The sequence below is a fragment of the Lynx canadensis genome, chromosome C2 (assembly GCF_007474595.2).
Source record: "Lynx canadensis isolate LIC74 chromosome C2, mLynCan4.pri.v2, whole genome shotgun sequence".
NCBI classification, from domain to species: Eukaryota; Metazoa; Chordata; class Mammalia; order Carnivora; family Felidae; genus Lynx; species Lynx canadensis.
In genome coordinates this window covers 158,885,350-158,908,044 of record NC_044311.2, presented here as the reverse complement: position 1 = coordinate 158,908,044, position 22,695 = coordinate 158,885,350, and the positions used below count along the sequence as shown (strand labels likewise).

At 39.4% G+C, this 22,695-nt stretch overlaps 1 protein-coding gene across 1 annotated transcript in view; it reads left to right on the top strand.

Moving 5' to 3' along the window:
* The first annotated feature begins 4,839 nt into the window (after positions 1-4,839).
* Positions 4,840-22,695, top strand: part of LOC116738301 (aryl hydrocarbon receptor-like) — a 52,973-nt gene continuing 35,117 nt past the window's right edge. The window contains exons 1-2 of the mRNA XM_032594601.1: positions 4,840-5,050; positions 8,388-8,509. Of these exons, the coding sequence (XP_032450492.1) occupies positions 4,840-5,050; positions 8,388-8,509 (333 nt within the window). The remainder of the gene's footprint in view (positions 5,051-8,387; positions 8,510-22,695) is intronic.

Below are 22,695 nucleotides of genomic sequence, written 5' to 3'. Positions count from 1 at the left end.
TTACACCATACACAAAAATGAACTCAAAATGGATGAAAGATCTAAATGTAAGACAGGAACCCATCAAAATCCTAGAGAAGAAAGCAGGCAAAAACCTCTTTGATCTTGTGCGCAGCAACTTCTTACTCAACACGTCTCCGGAGGCAAGGGAAACAAAAGCAAAAATGAACTATTGGGACCTCATCAAAACAAAAACTTCTGCACAGTGAAGGAAACAATCACAAAACTAAAAGGCAACCTACAGAATGGGAGAAGATATTTGGAAATGACATATCAGATGAAGGGTTACTATCCAAAATCTATAAAGAACTTATCAAACCCACCCAAAAAACAAATCATCCAGTGAAGAAATGGGCAAAAGACATGAATAGACACTTCTCCAAAGAAGACATCCAGATGGCCAACCGACACAGGAAAAAATGCACAACATCACTCATCATCAGGGAAATAAAAATCAAAACCACAGTGAGATACCACCTCATACATGTCAGTATGGCTAACATTAACAACTCAGGCAACAACAGATATTGGCAAGAATGCGGAGAAAGAGGATCTCTTTTGCATTGTTGGTGGGCTTTCCAGCCACTCTGGAAAACAGTATGGAGGTTCCTCAAAAACCTAAAAATAGAATTACCCTATGACCTAGCAATTGCCCTACTAGGTATTTATCCAGGGGATACAGGTGTGCTGTTTTGAAGGGACACATGCACCCCAATGTTTATAGCAGCACTATCAACAACAGCCAAAGTATGGAAAGAGCCCAAACATCCATCAATGGATGAATGGATAAAGAAGATGTGGTATATATGTACAATGGAGTAGTACTCGGCAATCAAAAAGAATGAAATCTTGTCATTTGCAAGTACATGGCTGGAACTGGAGGGTATTATGCTAAGTGCAATTAGTCAGTCAGAGAAAGACAAATATCATATGACTTCACTCATATGAGGAATTTAAGAGACAAAACAGATGAACATAAGGGAAGGAAACAAAAATAATATGAAAACAGGGAGGGGGACAAAACATAAGAGACTCCTAAATATAGAGAACAAACAGAGGATTAATGGAGGGGGTGTGGAAGGGGGGATGGGCGAAGTGGGTAAGAGACACTAAGGTATCTACTCCTGAAATCATTGTTGCACTATATTATAACTAATTTGGATGTCAATTTTAAAAAATAAACTTAAAAAAAAACTGGCACAATGTTCTACACCATGGCATCTATATTTTGTAATTGATCCTTAGGCAACCTAGGAGGTAGAGACTTCTATTATCATCCCCCTCTTAGGGCTGAGGCATAGAGCCTGGGTGGTGAAGGGGCTTCCCAGTTTACCTGCTGCCTCACTTGGACCTGGCCTCTTTCTGTGGCTTGTTGAAAGAGGCTGGGATCCTGCTGGAGAAGACGAGGGAAAACCTCATGAGACAGGGTCACCTGGTGAGCAGGTTCCAAGGAACCTTAGGGGGTAGTGAGCTGAGCTGTTGAGCCCCCTCCTCATTCATTTGGCTGGCTGGTCCCCCCAGTTCAGGCTATTATGAATAAGGTGCTATAAATAGTCTTTTGTGGACATATACTTTCATTTCATCCCAGTAAGTACCTAGGATTGGAATTTCTATGCCATGTTTAACATTTTAAAAAACTGAAATCATTTTCCAATGAATGAGAGTTCCAGTTACTCCAGATCCCCTCCAACACTTGATGTTGTCAATCTGTTTAATTTTAGCCATTTTAATATATATGTACAAGTAATTTATTTTAATTTGCAGTTTTCTCATGAAGTATAATGTTGCCTATGATCCCATATGCTTTTTGGCTATTAGTATATTTTCTTTAGTGAAGTATCTATTCAAATTATTTACCCATTTCTAATGGATTAGTGAAAGTCCTTTATATATTCTGGATACAATAACTTTTTTTCAACTACATATACTACATACACTTTTTTTCCATACTTAGTTTCTTAATTTTGTTGAAGTCCAGCTTACCAATCTTTTTCTGTTATGGTTTGTGCTTTTTGTGACCCATCTAAGAAATCTTTGCACATCACAAGATCTTGAAGATTCTCTCCTGTTCATGTCTGTAGGATCTATAACTATTTCCCTTCCTTCCTTACTATTGGTAATTAGCATTTTCTTTTGGGGGGGAATTGATTTGATAGATGATTATCAATTTCATTGATATTTTCAGTTTTCACTTTCATTTATTTCCTCCATTTTCTGTTTCATTGTTCTGCTTCTACTTGATTATTTTCTTCCTTGTACATACTTTGGGCTTAGTTTACTCTTGTGTTTCTAGCTTTTAAGAAGGAAACTCAGGTCATTTACTATAAAACTTTCTCCTTTTCATATGTAAGTAAGGCGATAGTCTTCCCTCTACACATTGCATTAACTGCACCCCACAAATTTTGGTATCTTGTCCTTCATTACCAATTAGATTTTTTCTTATTTCCTTTGTGATTTCTCCTTTGGCCCATGAGTTGTTTTATTTTTCTAAGTTCATTTATCTGCTTTGAGAGAGAGAAAGAGAGAGTACAAGCAGGGGAGGGGCAGAGAAAAGGACACAGAATCCCAAGCAGGCTCTGTTCCATCAGCATAGAGACTGACGCAGGGCTGGAAACTCACAAACTATGAGATCATGACTTGAACCAAGATCAAGAGTTGAATGCTAATTGACTGAGCCACCCAGGCACCCTGGGCACATGAGTTATTTTAAAATGTGTTACTTTGCAAATATTTGAGGATTTTTCAGATATCTTTGTTACTGTTTCTTAAATATCATTGTGTCTGAGAATGTACTCCGTATGATTTCAATCTATTTAAACATACTGAGACTTGTTTTATGGCCCAGAATATAGTCTCCCTTGATGAATTTCTGCTTGTGCATAAAAAGAATCTATATTCTGCAGCTGTTTGTTGTAGTGTTTTACAAATATCAATCATACTAAGTTAGAGGAGAGGGTTCATGTCTTGTATATCCTTAATAATTTTCTAACTATCTGTCCTATCATTTAGTGAGAGAACACTGCAGCAGTCCCCAATTCTACTTATGAATTTGTCTGTTCCTCCTACCAGCTGTCTCAGTTCTTGATCCACATATTTTGAAACTCTGTGAATATATATATATATATATATATATATAATGACTTTTTTAAATTATGGAAACATCTCTCTTTATCTTTGGTAAGTCTTCTCTGTCTGATAATATAACCACTCAGGCACTCCAGCTTCCTTATGTCTAATGTGCACATGGTATGTCTTTTTCAATCCTTTTACTTTAACCTATCTGTGTCTTTACATTCAAAATGTGTTTCCTCTAGACACCGTATATCGGGTTTTGTTTTTTCAGCCAGTCTGATATTCTCTGCTTGTTTACATTTTTGTAATTTCAATGTGGTTGGGTTTAAGTGTGCCATTTTATTTCTATTTGTTCCATCTATTCTTTGTTATTTTTCCTTCCTTTCTTTGGACTTAATTCTTTTTTAGTATCTCATATATCTCCTTTTGTGACTTATTAGTTGTACCTCTTTGCTTTATATTTTCAGTGTTTGCCCTAAGGCTTACAATGTAAATCTTAACTGATACTATCTACTTTCAAATAATATTATACTGCTGCATGGATAATGTAATCACCTCAGAATAATATAATTCCACGTCCCTTCCATCCTTTGTGCTATTGTTTTCATACATTCTACATATGCCATAAACACCACAGTGCAACACTATTATTTTTCTTTAAGTAGTCAATCATGTTTTAAGTAAATTAAAATCATTAAATTTTCATCATCTACAGCATTGTTTATTCTTTCATGGAGATCCATATTTCTGTCTAATATCATTTTTCTTCAGCTTGAAGAACCTTTTTTAATATTTATTGTAGCTCAGGGGCGCCTAGGTGGCTCTGTCGGTTAAGCGTCTCACTTCGGTTCAGGTCATAATCTCACAGTTCATGAGTTCGAGCCCCATGTCGGGCTCTGTGCTGCCAGCTCTCTGCCCCTCTCTCTCTGCCCCTCCCCCACTCACACTCTGTCTGTCTCTCTCTCTCCTTCAAAAATAAATAAACATTAAACAAATTTTAATATTTATTGTAGCTCAAATCTTCTGTAAACATTCTTTGAGTTTTTGTTTGTCTGAAAATGTCTTTACTTTGCCTTCATTTTTAAAGGATCTTTTCCTCAGTCATGGAATTCTGGGTTAACAATTCCTTCTTTCAGCACATTAAAGATGTCATCCCATTGCGTCTTGGCTGGCATTTTTTCTGATGAGAAGTGAGCATTCATTGTATCTTAATTCATCTGTATGAAATGGGTCTTTTTTCTCCAGCTCTCTCCATCACTGGTTTTCAGCAACGTAATTACAATGTACCTTGGTCTGTGTGCGCATACAGAAAAGGAGAGAGAGCATACACATAGATGTGTGTTAATGTAGGTTTGTGAGTGTGTGTGTGTGTGTGTGTGTGTGTGTGTAGGCTCAATTCTTAATAATTTCCTAAATGGAGTTTCAGCCATTTCAGTGTTAATTGTGGTATAGATTTAAAAAATTGCATATGGATGCAAATATGTCAGGCTACCAGAAAGTGGGGAGGAATGGCCAGTCCCCGGCTCCTGGTGCTTTGAGGGCCACCAGGTCTAACATGTGCACAGTATGAAGTGGCCTCATCCATCCCCTGGACCCACTGGCCAGGAGGGCAGAGCCTCCGTGGCGTTTTATGCATGGGCAGAACCTGAAACTGTAGAACAAAGGTTTCTGCCTCCAAACACCAGGAATGTGGGCCAGATAGTGTCTGGCACACCATTGGGGCCCTGTGGGTGATACAAGCGACAGTGCAGAGAAAGGCAGAGAATAATGGCTTCTCTCTCCCCCCCAAGTCCTAAACCACAGCCTCCAGAAGGAGCCAAGTCCAACCCTTCTAAACGGCACCGGGACCGCCTGAATCAAGAGCTGACCAAACTGACCAACTTGCTGCCCTTCCCTGAGGATGTGCGGGCCCGGCTTGACAAGCTCTCCATCCTCAGGCTGATTGTGGGCTACCTAAAGGTGAAGAGCTACTTCGCAGGTAAGTGGCAGCCGTGGTTCCAAAATAAGCTATGAGAGGAGCCTGTGCACACAAGCACTTGGAGTTAACCTTCTGTCCGGGCAAAGGCTGCACCATGGTGTTTGGTCTCAGGCAGAGGAAGAAGGCAGCATGCTCAGCACAGGTGCAGTAGGTGAACCAGAATGCAAGCGCGTAAGTGGATGCCCAACCTGATGTGTCAATTCTGGGCTCCACACCATCTCTCAGGCTGTCCATGGAAGGAGATGGACACAGGTCCCAGACTGGCTGTGTTTTGCACCAGGCTCAGAGACTGGCATATGCAGAAGTCCCTAGCTGATGGCCTGAATTCTTTCCTTCCGTTGATTTGTCATTTCTTGTGATAAGCCAAGTGCTCCTCCACCTTGCAGAACTTTGGTTTAGAACAACCATTTTTATGAAACTACGATATGAATTGAGATATTTCTTATTATCTTCTGGAGCACTTATTCTCCTAAAGTTCTTTACCATGTAATGGGCACAGTCTACTCTTCCATGTCCTGCCTGCTAATTCACTGTGTCACTGCTGAAAGGTAGTTTTAACCCATTCCTGCAAGTGGAACTTTTACTCAGTAAATCCAGAGATGCAACTGAGCACAGGTGAGCTTGTGGCCGCCAGTTTCTCCTGGAGGAGGAAAGTGTGTCCCTTCTTAACTGGTAACATGCAGTCCAGGAAGACAGACAGGAAGACTCTGGGCCTGGATAACATGTGACAAATTGTTACAGCAGCTCAAAATAGAAATTAAAAAATTAATTGGATCCAGTCAACATTGAAACTACATTGAGAATTATGAAACTGCCCAAAATGCAGTGAAAACTTTAGAGGAGCAGCTGCTATTTAATCGCATATAACAGTAATGTGGAATAGCCATGTAATGGTCAAACACATTTGAGGTGCTGGCCAGGGGCCTGGGGTCAGAGGGCCAGGATGACTGCTGAACAGATACAGGGTTTTCTTTTGGGGTGTTGACAGTATTTTGGATCTCGATGGAGGTGGAGGTTGCACAACATTGTGAATGTGCTCAATGCCACAGGGCTGCTCAGTTTAAAATGGTTAATTTTACACTTTATGAATCCCACAGGGGCTGAAATCCTTTGAGGGAAGGGAAGCATAGGCCCTTCAAAGTCCTCTCATTACCCAGAGCCTTGCCTTGAATAGCCTTGCCTCTGTTTCCAGGCTGCCTGCCTAGAGCTGTGCCTGGGCCTTCTCTCCTCCAGATGTCTCTGGTTTGTGCCATGAGCACAGGGACTGTGCTGCAGGCCACTGACAGTGGTGGAGACCTTAGACCCTCTGACCTGGGTCTGGTTTCCCCCAAGGATGGCCCAAAGGAAAGAGGCACATATGTGCCCCTGGGATGCTCTGGAGAGCTGCTGTCTTTACTAGTTGTGTGTTGTGAACTGCTTTCACATGGAAACACCTTGATCCTCAGCCAGTCTAAAACCTGGTCTGTTCAGAGCTGTGGATCTCAGTCCCGTCTCTCCCACCACTTTTGTACACTCCTCCTCTGGGTCTCTCCTCTGAATGGATGAATGATTTCCAAGGCTGTTTCTCATGTAGGCAGGAGTGGGGACAGCCTGGGTGAGAGGCACAGCTACCTCAAGAGGCAGCCTGAGGAAAACAGTCCCCATTCCTTTTGGACCCTCAAACAGGCAGGAAGGCTGGACCCACAGGATCCACACACACAACGGCTTTGTTGAGGACCCACTACTGTCCACAGGATCCTAGCCTCCCCAAGCCATAGAACCCACTGAGCTGCCATATCAAGGTCCCAGCTTCCTCCTGCCACGGCCTAAGACCGAGGCTAGGGCTTTCCCTATCCCTGCCCACTTCCGCATTCAACAGGACAGGTGCCATGTGTCAAAAGTTTCATAACTAAGCAGTTAACCCACATTCATCTGCTATATGCTCTTCAAATCCAGATGCCCGGTTCTCCCTTTCTTTGTGACTCAGCATTATATAATTTTCATATTATGTAATTCATAAGAAAGGATTGTCATCTATTGAGCATCCTCTATGAGCCAGGCTTTTTGTCCAGGTATCTCATCTGAGTCTGTGAGGCACTGTCATCATCTGCCAGTACTGATAGAAAAGTGAGGCTCAGAGAACTCAAGGATTTTTAAGGTGGCACAGCAGAGAGAGAGAGCCAGGACTGAACCTGCTCTCACTGCACTAGGCAGAGTCTCTGTTGCCATGAAAATGAGGTAATTTGAAATCACAAACTCAAGCTAGAGAGAACTGGATGGCCCATCACTTGGGTCTTAGACCAGCTGGGGCCCACTGTACAGTAAGAAGATAAAGAGACTTTGCTGGAGACCTGGAGATGGTGGTGGGGGCGGGGGGAAGCACATAGTCACATGTCCCAAAGAGACAACTGGCTGAACGAGAACCCACTGTTCACACTCCTGTGGGAACTTGGGGGACAGCCTGGCTGGGACTGTTCTGCCGATGGAGGAGCACATTAGCACTCAGCTTGCAGGGAGGTGCAGGATCCTGAGAAGACATGGAATGCCTCTGTAGAGTGGTGCAGAACTGGAGGTGTGAGGGCATTCTAGATCCCTGCCAGCCTGGGCCTGGCCCAAATGCCTCATTCTTCACAGAAGAATGTCTTATTTCTAGGCTATCTCTATGTGGGGCTGCTCTTGGGTTGAATTCGTTCCCCAGCACCAGCCCCATACCTTAATCTTCCCCAGACAACCAGCTACGTCTCTAGCATGCAGGCCACTCCAGTGGTCCCGGGCCAGAGACAGAGGCAGGAGTGCCCTGGTTTCCACAGGGTTCTCTGATGAACCCTGTGATGAGTTTGTTTTTAAAACAACTTGCAGACCTCTCTGTACAAATGACTTTCTTCTGATTTCAAGCAGCCTCGACTTTTCACAGCTGCTCTGTCTTAGATGTTGGCTTGAACAAGCATGAGCAGCTCCAGTAGCCCTTGGGTTTCTTTCCAGGAATCATGACCAGATCACTTAATGGGCACTTCTGAGGCTGTAAGATGCTTTCCTTTTTTTCCCCCTCTTTATTTCAGAGCTATCATGTATTTTTCTTTATTTCTTCCAAATTTTTATTTAGATTCTAGTTTGTTAACATATAGTGTAATATTGGTTTCCAGAGTATAATTTAGTGATGTATCACTGACCTATAACACCCAGTGCTCATCAGAAGAAATGCCCTCCTTAATACCCATCACCCATTTAGCCCATCCCCCCACCCACCTCCCTCCATCAACCCTCAGTTTGTTTCCTATTAAGATGGTTTCCTCAAACACAAGCTATACCAACAAGATTATTACATATTTGTTTTCAATGCCACCTTTGTCTTCCTCAGCCATCCTAAAGGACAGCATTGCAGACTGCTCAGGTGACCCACCCATGAATCCAGGAAGAAGTGAGCATACCTCTCCACAGGTCAATGCAGAACTGTTTTCTGAAGGGGACTTGCTTCTTCAGGTACTGTATGATATTTTCCAACTCTATTCCCTGTCAGTGGTTATAATTATAACAGAATCAGGCCTCAGAGTTTTCCAGAAAAATTTTGTTTCAACTCTTATTGAATTTATCTTTAATTGCCATGAACAGTTTCTGGTTGAATAGAGTATTCTATATCTCTTTTTCCCATTTTTTGGATAATTCTATAACTCTTGTGCCATGTGGGTGGGAGTCACACATGAGAAGAGTCAGAAACCCTGGATGTCAGTCCTTAATGGCCACCTGCTAATCAAGTAGCAGCCAACTCTCCCCACAAGGATGATGCTGCATTTCCCTGCCTGCCTCAGGGGTTGTAAGACTCAGAAAGCTGTCTTTCCAAAGGCTGTGTGCTTTAGATCCAGGAAATCTTTACTTTCAGGACACTAGGGGGTGTGCAGGTGCAGTCGGGGTTTGGTACTGTCTTCAGATGAGTCATGTGAATCAAAGAGTCTGTTCCCTGGAGTTTGGCGGCACAAGCATTGGTTTGCAGTTCCTGATAAGGGCCTTTTCCATGAGATTAAAGAGCCTTTCTGGAAGTGTCGTTTCCAAAAGACAAAATTTCCAGGTTGCACGATGTGATGCTTAAGGTCTTTCACTCCTGGGAACACACTGTGAAAACATAGTCCTTATTCCCAGATCAGATGCCAAAAGTATCAAACCTGAATTTGAGAAAACTGAAAAAATTTTTGGAGACTTTATATCTCTTTAAGGCCAAAAAGTTTAACAGGTGAATACTGTCTTCCTGTGAAGAAGTTTAAGAAGCAAATCATCTACACATTGTGGCAAAGTAAAGCCTGAAGAAAACTATAGCATGCAGGTCAGCTTTTAAGTTTTGTGAAAAGTAAGAAGGACACTCTGTGAAGCCCTGGGGCATTACTGTCCAGGTATTTCCATTCTTTCTAAGTGAAAGCAAATAGATGTTAGCTATCCTTAATCAACTGGAATACTAAGAAATGCACTGCATAGATCAATTGCAGTGAAAAAAATTTGCTATCATCAGGAATGGATATTGGTAACACACAGGGGTTAGGAACAACAGGGTAATGAAGGATAACAGTGTTATTTATTGCTCAGAGGTCCTGGACAAACCTCCATCCCTGGCCATTGGGTTTTATCACAGGTAAATTAGGAGTGTTACAGGGACTAGTGCAGCATATAATGAGGCTCTGAGCCTTGTAATCTTCTATTATGGTCATAATGCCTTATAGGACTTCTTTCTTTATAGGCTATTGATTAATTCTGGGGAGAGGTTTTGAGGGATCTCTTTGAATCTTGATGGGAGGTGCACTGTAGATTCTGCCAGTAGCAGATGAAGATTTTGTCCATAAGAACGATGGTAGCTGATTCAATAGGAACAAATGATCAGTGTCTCCAGACTCAGCTAAACCACAAGAGATGGAGCAAATAGATTTCAAAGGGTCATTTAATTCACCTCATTGGCTATTTAATACCGTCAAATTCTAGAATTATACCCCCCTCTGCCGCCTTTGCCTCAGTTACTTTAGAAACAGTATTTTTCAAAGATGCAAACTTAGAATCCTGAAAATCGGTACCCTCAAGGCACCAATTAAAGTAGTTATCCCATTCAGTTTGTTTACTTTGTTTTGTTTTGTTTGCAGACAAAGGTTTCTAATGTAATTATAAGAAAAAAATTGGGAAGATCAAATGTTCTTCCATATTGGCCATTGAAGTTCTACATTACTTTCAGTTAAGTTGGTATATTTAGTTAGAAATGCACATGAGGGGGGCCATGATTTTAAAACATAAAATCGACAGAGGACCCAGAATGGAGGGGGCACCCTCAAAGCATTTTGATGATTGTGATCTGTTTTATTAGAGTCTTTTTCCTAAAACCAAAGAAAATTCCTAAACAGCACAGTTCCAGTAGAAACAGCCTGGTTTCAAAGGTATCGGACCAAAGTCAGCATATTTCCAACAGGCACAGTTTCAACAGGAAAAGTTTAGTTCTAAAAAAGAGTGGGACCAAAGTCCAAATGAGTACTCTCAGAGGGCAAGGCCTTAACACAGATCCTTAATAAAGCATGGAGAAATCAAAACAGAGAGAGAGCAGAACTCAAAACCCAGAAGAAAACTTAGCCTCAAACTCCAAGGTTCACCAAGAAAGCAGTGAGCTCAAGTAGCTCTGTGGATACCAGTGGCTTTTGCTCATCACCCCAGGAATTGTTGAGCGGGGGAGGGGAGGGTCTTTTCTGGATCCCACTTCTGACACCAAGTAACATTTACCTTGAAAATAAACTGTCAGCTGTTTTACCAGAAAACATAGGTTTACTTGGGAGCCATAGGGAATTGCAATTTGGGACAAACAAATCTATTGAAAAACCACAGGCAAGTCCATAGAACAAAAGAGAAGACTCTTTTACAGAGGAGGAGAAATTGGAAGGGGATGTTGTAAACAGAAAGTCCATTAGAATAAACTGGGAGCTGGAAGTATAGTGACTTCTCATTGGCTGGGGTGTTGACAGTCTTAGGCTGAGATTTGAACATCTCTTACTGGCTAGGCTGGTTCGGGGGGGTGGGGGGAGGAGGAAATCCTTCTTCCTCCTGCTGGTAGCAAAATAGCTAAAGTAGTATCAACTTGCAAGATATATCTCTTCCTGTTGTGCTCTGCAATTGATGATGAGTTGTAAGACATGAGAGCTCCCCCTCTGATCCCCCAGCTCCATGATTTAAAAACAGGTTTCCTTTTATTTTCACCAAAATATTTGACTTCATTTTGTGGGAGCACGTTCAGATGTTTGGCATTCAAGATCAAATCAAATTTAAATCATTTCATTTTTCTAAAAACGCACAATTAAGAGGGTGAAATAGTAGACCAGCTAAAATTTAACAGAGAAAATCAGGGAAAGACACAATTTGGAAGAGCCACAGGGTCAGAAAAGTCTCAAAATCTACCAAAACCTTGCCCTTGCAATGTCCAACTGCAACTGGACCATCGTCTAGAACAATAGAGCAACCCATTAACAATTAGTGAAGGCTAACAGCTTGAAGTTTAGTGGTGAGATCAGGGAAGGAGATAATAAACCGCAAAGGTAAACACTGTTGTCACTATCTGCTGATCAGGAAGACTATGTACATACCCAAGGCTATGCCTTATGGGGAATGAGATTAGAGGCTGCAGGCGGTGAGGGAATTAGACTTCACTGAACTAATCCATCCAGATCATTAAATAAACAAGCAAACAAGAGAGGTGGAGATCATTATCCAGTTAGTATATTACCTAAAGATGTAGTTCTCAACAATAAATCATGAGACATGTAAAGAAACAGTAAAGTGTGACTCATGTAGAGAACTAAAAGAGGGAATAGAACTGCCCTTGAGTGACCCAGATGTTGAATATACCAGATAAAACTTCTAAGTGGTTTTTATAAATATGTTCAAAGAATGAAAGGAAATAATTTTTAAAATTAAAGGAAGATGACAAAGTCTCATCAAATACAAAATATCCATGAAGAGAGATATAAAAGGAACTACATGGAAATTCTAGAGTTGAAAAATATAATAAATGAAATGAAAAATTCACTAGAGGGACTCAATAGCATACTTGAGCTGGTAGAAGAATCATGGCGGGATTTGAAGATAGATAGAGATTATGCAGTCTGCAGCACACACATGCACACGCACACACACACACACACACGATATGAACAGAGACTCTAAGAAATATGGGATACCATTAAATGCACACCAATATACATATACTGGGGGTACCAGACAGAAAGAAGAGAGGAAAAGGAGCAGATTGAATATTCAACAAAATGATGACCTAATACTTCACAAATTTGATAAAAACATTACTGTACACACCAAAGAAGCTCAAAAATATCTGAGTAGAATAAATTCCAAGAGATACACACCTGGACACATCATAGTCAAAATATTGAAATGAAGACAAGAGAAAATCAAACACCAAGAGAAAAATGATTCATCATGTACAAGAGAACCCCCCACAAGATTAACAACTGACTTGTGATCAGAAACCATGAAGGCCAGAAGACAGTGCAGTGACATAAAGTGCTGAAAGAGAAAAAGAAAAAAACCCCACACATTTCCACCAAGAATCCTATATCAGCAAAACTATATTTCAAAATGAAGGTGAACTAAATATTCCCAGATAAACCAAAACTCAGGGAATTTGCTATTAGCAGACTCACCTTTTGATAAATACTGAAGGATCTTTTTCAGCCTGAAGGTAAGTGATATCCAACAGCAATTGATCCACGTGAGAAACAACAGCACTGATAAGGCAATTATCAGCAATTATAAAAGGCAAAATAATGTTTCTTCTTTCTACTATATAGTTATTTTAAAAAGCAGTTTCCTGGGGAAACAAACAAGTATATAAATTGTGTTGAGCCTATAACACACAGAAATGCAATATAGTTTACAATAACAACAATACAGAAGGCAAGTGAGAGAAAATGGGAGAAAACTTGTGCTGAAGTAAGGAAATGACATCAGATGTGAACTCAAATACACAAAAATTGAAAAGAACCAGAAATGGTAACAAGAAGTTTAATAAAGTAATTCTCCTTAAACATATATGTGCTCTCCTTTCTTCTTTCAGCTGATTAAAAATGCATTAAATTAGGGCGCCTGAGTGGCTCCATTGGTTAAGTGTCCGACTTCAGCTCAGGTCATGATCTCCGTGTTCATGGATTTGAGCCCCATGTCGAGCACAGTGCTGACAGCTCAGAGCCTGGAGCCAGCTTGGATTCTGTGTCTCCCTCTCTGCCCTTCCCCAGCTCTGTCTCTGTCTCTGTCTGTCTCTCTCTCTCTCTGCCTGTCTCTCTCTCTCTCTCTTTCCCTGTCTCTCAAAAATAAATAAACATTAAAAAATAAAATGCATTAAATGTTAAAGTAATAAAATAACATTGTATTACAGATTTGTATCATATAAAGTTATAATATACATTAAAATATAGCAAAAAGGGAGGAAGGTAATAGAGATATATAGGAGTAAATTTCTATATCTCATTGGAATTAAGTTAGCATAAAATGAAGTATATTCTGATAATTTGTTATGTATATGCAAGCCACAGAGCAACCATTTTTTAACAAACTCAAAAAATACAAAAATATTACATTAAATAAATGAAATGCTATACTAGAATAAAAACTTATAGTAAAAGAGGAACAAAAGAAATATGAGACACAGAAAAAAAAGCAAAACAGCAAATGTAAATCCCATAATATCAATAATAATCTTAAATGTAAATGATTAAACAATCCAATAAAAAGTCAATGACTATCTGGCTGTATTTCTTATAATCCCTCCCATATGTCTTCAAGAGATACACTTTAGATTCAGAGATGTAAATAGATACAAAGCAAAGGTGGAAAAGAATATACTATACAAACAACAACCATAAGAGACCTGGTGTGACTACTTTAATATGAGACAAAATAGACTTTAACACAAGAAAAATTATTGGAAATAAATATTTTATTTATTTATTTATTTACTTACTTACTTTTATTTTTTAGAGAGTGCAGAAGAGAGGGTCAGAGAGAGAGAATCTTTTTTTAAGGTTTTTCTTAATGTTTATTTATTTTTGAAAGACAGAGACAGAGCATGAGCAGGGAAGTGGCAGAGAGAGAGGGAGACACAGAATCTGAAGCAGGCTCCAGGCTCTGTCAGCACAGAGCCTGATGTGGGGCACAAACCCACAAGCTGTGAGACCATGACCTGAGCCGAACCAGGCGCCCTGAGAGAGAGAATCTTAATCAGGCTACATGCTTAGCATAGAGTCTAATGTGTGGCTCAATCCCACAACCCTGGGATTATGACCTGAGCCGAAGTCAAGAGTCAATTGGATGCTCAACCAACTGAGCCACCCAGCTGCTCTGGTAAATAGATATTTTATAATAATTAAAGGGCCAATCTATTCCAAAGATATAACAACTATTAATATATATGCACCTAACAATTGAGCCCCAAAATACATAAAGTAAAAACTGGTATAATCAAAGGGATAAATAATTCAAAAATAGTAGTTACTGACTTTAATACCCAACTTGCAATAATAAACACAAACAACTAGATAGAAGACTAACAAGGATGTTAAACACTTAAGCCATACTATAAACCAACTAGATGTAACAAACAGTATAGAACACTCAACCAAACAACAGGACAATACACATTCTACTCAAACATGGAATATTTTCCAGATTAGACCATATTCCACCATTAAACATGCCTCAGTAAATTTAAAAGAGTTAAAATCATACAAAATATGTTCTCTAATTTGGAACAAAAATAGATAACATAGATCAATGGAACAGAATTCAGACCCCAGGAAAAAACCCACAATTATATGGTCAATTAATCTATGAAAAAGGAGGCAAGAATATACAATGGGGGAAAGACAATCTTTTCAATAAACAGTTCTGGGAAAATTGGACAGCTACCTGTAGAAGAATGAAATTGGACCACTTCTAACACCATACACAATAATAAACTGAAAACTAATTAAAGGCCTAAATGTGAGACCATAAACCATAAAAATCCTTGAAGAGAATACAGGCAGTAATTTCTCAGACATTGGCCATTATAGTATTTTTCTTGTCTTTTTTTTTTTTTTAATTTTAGAGTGAACAAGGGACAGGGGCAGAGGGGGAGAGAGAGAATCTTAAGCAGGCTCCAGGCTCAGCACAGAGCCCAAAATGGGGCCTAATACCACAAACCTAGGATCATGACTAGAGCAAAAATCAAGAGTCAGACACGCAACTGACTGAACCACCCAAGTATCCCCATGGTAAAATTTTTCAAGAAATGTCTCCTAAGGCAAAGGAAGCAAAAACAAAAATAAATTATTTGGACTACACAAAATAAAAGGCTTTGGCACATTAAAGGAAGCCATCAACAAAAAGACAACTTACTGAATAGGAAAAGATATTTGCAAATGATGTCTCTGATATCTAAAGAACATACACAACACCAAAAAGCAAACAATCCAATTTAAAAAATGGGCAGAGGATCTGAATAGACCTTTTTCCAAAGAAGACATACAAATGGCCAACAGACACAAGAAAAGATGCTAAATATCACTAACCATCAGGGGAATGCAAACCAAAACTACAATGAGATATCACCTGCCAGAATGGATAAAATTTTTAAAAAACCAGAATGGATAAAATTTTTAAAAAAAGAAAGAAAGAAACAACAAGTGTTGACAAAGATGTGGAGAAAAAAAGTACCCCTCCTGCACTGTTGGTGGGAAGGTATATTGGTCTAGCCACTGCAGAAAACAATATGAAGTTTCCTCAAAAAATTAAAAATAGAAATACCATATCATCCAATAATTCCACCATAGGATATTTTCCCAAAGAAAACAAAAACACTAACTCAAAAAGATATATTCATCCCTATGTTTATTGCAGCAGTATTTACAACAGCCAAGATATGGAAGCAACCTAAGGGTCTACCAATAGACAAATGGATAAGGAAATTGTGGTGTATACATACAATGGAATATTACACAGCCATAAAAAAGGATGAGATTGTGCCATCTGAATCAACATGGATGGACCTAGAATGTGTAATGTTATGTGAAACAAGTCAGACTAAGAAAGACAAATACCATATGATTCCATTTAAAAGTGTAATCTTAAAAAGCACAGGGGTGTCTGGGTGGCTCAGTCGGTTAACTGTCCGACTCTCGATTTCGGCTTAGGCCATGATCTCATGGTTCATAGGATTGAGCTCCACATTGCACTCTGCACTGACAGCACAGAGCCTGCTTGGGACTCTTTCTCTCCCTCTCTCTCTCTGCCCCTCCCTTGCTCTCTCGCTCTCTCTTTCTCTCAAAATAAATAAACATTTAAGAAAAGAAAAAGGAAACAGAAACAAATGAATAAACAAACAAAAAGCAGAATCAGACCTATACATACATACAACCAATTGAGGGTTGCCAGGGTGGAGGGGGTTGGGCAGTTGGGCAAAATGGGTAAAGGGGAGAGAGAAATATAGGTTTTCAGCTATGGAATGAATAATTGACAGGAATGAAAGACACATCATAAGGAAAAAATACATATATAATAAAATAAAATTTTATATAATCGATGCATCTTTTTAATTTCTAGCAGTTGAAAGCACTAGGGGAAAAAGTTCTCCTACTACATTGGACTTAAATTAGAAATCAATAACAAAAGGACTATTTAAAAATATTTACAAAATACACACTTTCCTAAACAACCAATGAGTCAAAGAAGAAATCACAAGAGAAATTAGAAAATACTTTCAGATGAATGAAAACAAAAGTAATACAACAAAACTTAATCAAATGCTCCTAAGGCAGTTCTTTGAGGAACATTTATAGCTATAAATGCCTATATTAAAAAAATAAAGATCTCAAATGAATAATCTCACTTTCCACCTTCAGAAATTGTAAAAAAAAAGAGCAAACTACAACGAAAGCATGCAGTGGAAGGAAGTAATAAAGACTGGAATGGAAATAAATAGAGGATAGAAAAACAATACAGAAATCCCATGGAACAGTTATTTGAAAAGATAAACAAAATTGACAAACCTTTACTTAGATCAAGGGGGGGAAAGGACAAAATTCAAATTACTGACATTGGGAATACAAAAGGAGACCTCATTACAGATTGTATAGAAATACAAAGGATTATAAGGGAATACTAGAGCAACTGTATTCCAACAAACTAGAAAACTTATATGAAACGGACAAGTTCTTAGCGAGTCACAAACTAAACAAAACAGAAAATCTGAATAAAACTATAACATGTAAAGAGATCATATTAGTAAATCTAAAATATCCCATACAGAGCATCTCAGGTTCAGGTGGCATCATGGTGATTTTTACTAAAGATTTAAAGAAGAATTAACACTATTCTTTCACAACCTCTTCTAAAAAAAAGGCAAAAATAGAAGGAGCATTTCTTTACAAGAAAGAAGACTTTACAAGAAAAGAAAACCACAGGGCAATATGTTTTGGGAATATGCATGCAAAAATCCTCAACATAATACTAGTAAAGTGAATCTAACCAACATACAAAAAAAGATTATACTCCCGAATCAAGTGAGATTTGCCCAAGAACTGCAAAGTTGGTTTAACATGTGCAAATCTAGTAATAAAATACACCATATTAATAGAATACAGGACAAAAACCACATGATAACCTCAGCTGATGGAGAAAAGGCATTACGAAAAATCTGATACTCTTTCATGTAACAAAAATCTGATACTCTTTCATTAAAACAGTGCTTTCTCTACCTGATCTAGGACAACTACAAAAAAGCCAAAGTAAACATCACACTTAAAGTTGCAGACTAAAAGGTACCTGGGTGGCTCAATCGGTTTAACAACCAACTTTGGCTCCAGTCATGAACTCATGATTCATGAGATCAAGCCCCACATCAGGCTAGCTGCTGTCAGTGCAGAGCCTACTTTGGATCCCCTGTGCTCCTCTCTCTGCCCCTCCCCTGCCCCTCCCCCTGCTCGTGCTTTTTCTCTCTCAAAAATAAACAAACATTTAAAAATAAATAAAGTTGCAGATTAAAGATGTTGTCTAAGGTTTTTCTCATACAACATGATGTCATCTGCCTCAATTTGCAGATGACATCATGTTGTATGAGAAAAACCTAGGGAATCCAGTACAAAGCTAATAAAACTAAAAACAAGTTCAGAAAGTTTGCAGGAGAGATCATATAAAATGAATTGGGGGGGGGGCGCTAAGATGGTGGTGTAGTAGGAGGACCCTAGGCTTGCCTCCTCCCTTGAATGCTAACTATCATTCTGAATACTCTAGAAATCAACCTAGAATTGATAGAACAAACTGCACAACTAGAGGGAGAGAAGAGGCAACTCTGAGGAAGGTAGGAAGTGTGGAGATGTGGTTTGGGGGAGAAACAGATAGTGTTTGCTGCAGAGGGAAAGGATCCCTGGTCACAGAGAAAAGCTAGAGAGAGTGGAGCACACGTGGATAAGCACAAGAACACTTCCCCAAAGCCATTGGTGAGGGGAAATGAGTGGGGATGCATTTTGTGTCTTTGCAACCAGCGGGGCTCAAAAGACTGGAGTTTCAGAGGTCCCCAGGCTTTGCTGGGATAGAGATCTGAGGCCGCTGCCCTACTCCTGAGAGAAGGCAGGCAAGCAACCCTGGGGCAGCCTGCCCAATCTGAGGATCACCTAAGTGGCATAGGAAGAGACTGTTCATTCTTTTTGGAGCGCATCTGTGAGAAGTGCCATTGCCTCTCTGGGGACAAAAGAACCTGTGGTTGCCATTTCCCTCCCCACCTCTCAGCATAGGCTCAGAGACACCTGCTAAGGGCAACTAACCAGGAGGCTGGCTGTTTAGGCTGCTTGCTTCAAACTCCACACCCCTGCACTGTGGCATGACTTCCTTTCTGGGTCAAACCTGCATCAGTCTCAGCGCAGCAAGCTCAGCCCCCAAAGGAGCAGCACAGGTCCCAGCCACACTAGGTCCCTGAAGCTTGGAAGTTTAAAAGTTAGCTGACCTGGCTGGGATAGAGCCTAAGGTATGCTGCACTGCTCCAGGCAGGAAAGTGACCGAGAGAGTGTGTGAATACAGTGATCTGAAAAATGCCTGTGATCGCCTGAGGGGAATTTATTCGCTCATCTGAAAGTGCTTCTCTGACAGCAGTGAGAACAAACTCCCCTCTCCAGAGACAGAGGAATGGGTTGGCACCATTTTCTTCCCCCATACATCAGCATAAACCAACTTCAGTAAACAGCACAGCACCAACACTTGCTGCCTAGCCTGCTTACACCAAGTACCACCTGCCCTTACCTCTGCTGGTACTGCTTTTCTCTGGCAAGTGTGCCTAGCGACCAGTGCAGTAGGCCCCTCCCTTAGAAGACCAGCACAAACCCTCACATACACCATGTCTACCAACCAGAGAGTTACGCGAACTTCAGTTCTAGTGGAAATAGCATCAGGTCTCTTTTAACAAGCAGACTAGAGCACACCTAGTAAAGATTCACGGCACTCTGGTTAAGATACAAACACTGTCCACTGTAGGCAAGGAGACACTGCAGATGACTGACGGGAGGAATACAGCAGCCAAAACACAGCAGCACCCAGAGTGCACCCAGCACACACCAGAGACACTTCCTGAAACACCACGTCCCAGAAACTATATGACCTCTTCTTCATAAAGCCATTACTCTCAGAAGCAGGAAACATAACAGAATTTCCTAACACAAAGAAGAAGACAGAGACCTAGACAAAATGTCAAGATGGAGGAATTCATTCCAAAAGAAAGAAAAAATGGTCACAGCCAGGGATCTAATCAAAACAAATATAAGTAATATGCCTGATCCAGAATTTAAAGCAAAAATCATAACAACACTAGCTGGGCTTGAGAAAAGCATAGAGAACATCATGGAGACCCTTACTGCAGAGATAAAAGAGCTAAAAACCAATCAGGCTGAAGTGAAAGATATAACCAAGATCCAAAACCACTGGATGTAATGACTACAAAGATGAAAGAAGCAAGCAGAGGAATGAATAAGTGATATAGGAGATAGAATTATGGAAAATAATAAAGCTGAACATGAGGTAAAGAAAAATCTTCAAATGAAAGTAGACTTAGGGAACTCAGTGACTCCATCAAACATGATAATATTCATTTCATAGGAGTCCCAGAAGAAGAGAGGGAAAAGGGAGCAGAAGGTTTATTCAAGACAATGACAGCTAAAAACTTCCCTAATCTGGGAAAAGAAACTGACATCCAAATCCAGGAGACACAGAGAACTTCTATCAAAATCAACAAAAGCAGGCCAACACCAAGACGTAATGTAGTTAAATTTGCAAAATATAGAGATCAAAAATCCCAAGAGTAGCAAGACAAAAGAAGTCCATAACTTACAAGGGAAGACCAATAAGGTTCGCAACAGATCTCTCCACAGAAATTTGGCAGGCAAGGAGGGGTGGCATGATATATTCAATGTGCAGAAGGGGAAAAATATGCAGCCAAAAATACTCTATCCAGCAAACCTACCATTCAGAATAGAAAGAGAGATAAAGAGTTTCACAAACAAAAACTAAAGGAGTTTGTGACCACTAAACCAGCCCTGCAAGAAATATCATAGAGGACTCTTGGAGTGGGAAAGAAAGACTAAAATCAGGGGTGCTTTGGTGGCTCAGTCGGTTGAACATCCAACTTTGGTTCAGGTCATGATCTCATGTTTTTTGTGTTCGAGCCCCACATAGGGCTGTGTGCTGACAGCTTAGAAAGGACCAGAGGGCATCAGAGAAACACCAACTCTACTGGTAACACAATGGCACTCAATCCATACCTTTCAATAATCACTCTGAATGTAAATGGACTACATGCTCCAATAAAAGATATAGGGTATCAGATGGATAAAAAAATCAAGATCCATCTATATACTGCTTACAAGAGACGCATTTTAGACCTAAAGACACTGACAGATTGAAAGTGAGCAGATGGAGAAACATTTATCATACAAATATACATCAAAAGAATCCAGAGTAACAATACTTTTATCAGGCAAACTACATTTTAAACCAAAGACTGTAACAAGAGTGAAGAAGGCGACTATATCATAATACAGGGGAACTAACTATCCAAGAAGATCTAACAATTCTAAATATTTATGCCCCCAACTTGAAGGAACCCAAATATATACAGCAATTAATAACAAATATAAAGAACTAGTTTATAATAACACAATAATAGTAGGAGAGTTTAACACCCCATGTACAGCAATGGAGAGATCATCTAAACAGAAAATCAACAAGGATTCAATGGCTTTGAATGACATACTGGACCAGATGGACTTAACAGATATATTCAGAATATTTCAACCTAAAGCAGTAGAATACATATTCTTTTCAAGTGCACATGAGACATTCTCCAGAATAGATCACATACTAAGCTACAAATCAGGCCTCAACAAGTACAAAAAGATTGAGATCATACCATGCATATTTCCGACCACAACACTATGAAACTTGAGTTCAACCACAAGAAAAAATTTAGAAAGACCACAAATACATGGAGGCTAAAGATCATCCTATTAAAGAATGAATGGGTCAACCAGACATTAAAGAAGACATTTTTTAAAAAATACATGGAAACAAATGAAAATGAAAACAAAATGGTCCAAAACCTTTAGAGTGCAGCAGAGGTAGTCATAAGAAGGAAGTATATAGCAATGCATGCTTATCTCAAGAAGCAAGAAAAATCTCAAATAAACAACCTAACCTTACACCTGAAGGAGCTAGAAAAATAACAACAAATGAAGCCTAAAATCAGAAAAACAGAGGAAATAGTAAAGATTAGATCTGAAATAATTGATATAGAAACAAACAAAAAAAAAGAGTAGAACAGATCAATGAAACCAACAGCTGGTTCTTTGATAAATTAAATAAAATTGATAAACCCTAGCTAGACTGATCAAAAAGAAGAGAGAAAGGATTAAAAATTACAAACGTGGGAGGAAAAATAACAAAATTCCCACCATAAATACAAATAATTATAAGAGAATGTTATGAAAAATGATATGCCAACAAACTGGGCAATCTGGAAGAAATGGATAAATTCCTAGAAACATGTAAGCTACCAAAACTGAAACAAGAAGAAATCGAAAACTTGAACAGACTGATAACCAGCATAGAAATTGAATCAGTAATCAAAAATCTTCCAACTAAAGTCCAGGGCCAGATGGTTTCACTGCGGAATTCTACCACACATTTAAAGAAGAGTTAATACCTATTCTTCTCAAAATGCTAAAAAAAAAAAAAAAAAAAAAAAAAAAAAAAGAAAGAAAAAAGAAATGGAAGGAAAACTTCCAAACTCATTCTATGAGGCCAGTATTACCTGATCCCAAAACCAGACAAAGACTACACTAAAAAAGAGAACTATAAGCCAATATTCCTGATGAACATGGATGCAAAAATTCTCAACAAGATACTAGCAAATTGAATCCAGCAGTACATTAAAATAATCATTCACCAAAATCAAGTGGGATTTATTCCTGGGCTGAAGTATGGTTCAATATTCACAAATCAATCAGTGTGATATACCGCATTAATAAAAGAAAGGATAAGAATCATATGATCCTCTCAATAGATGCAGAAAAGGCATTTGATAAAATACAACATCCATTCATGATAAAATCCCTCAACAAAGT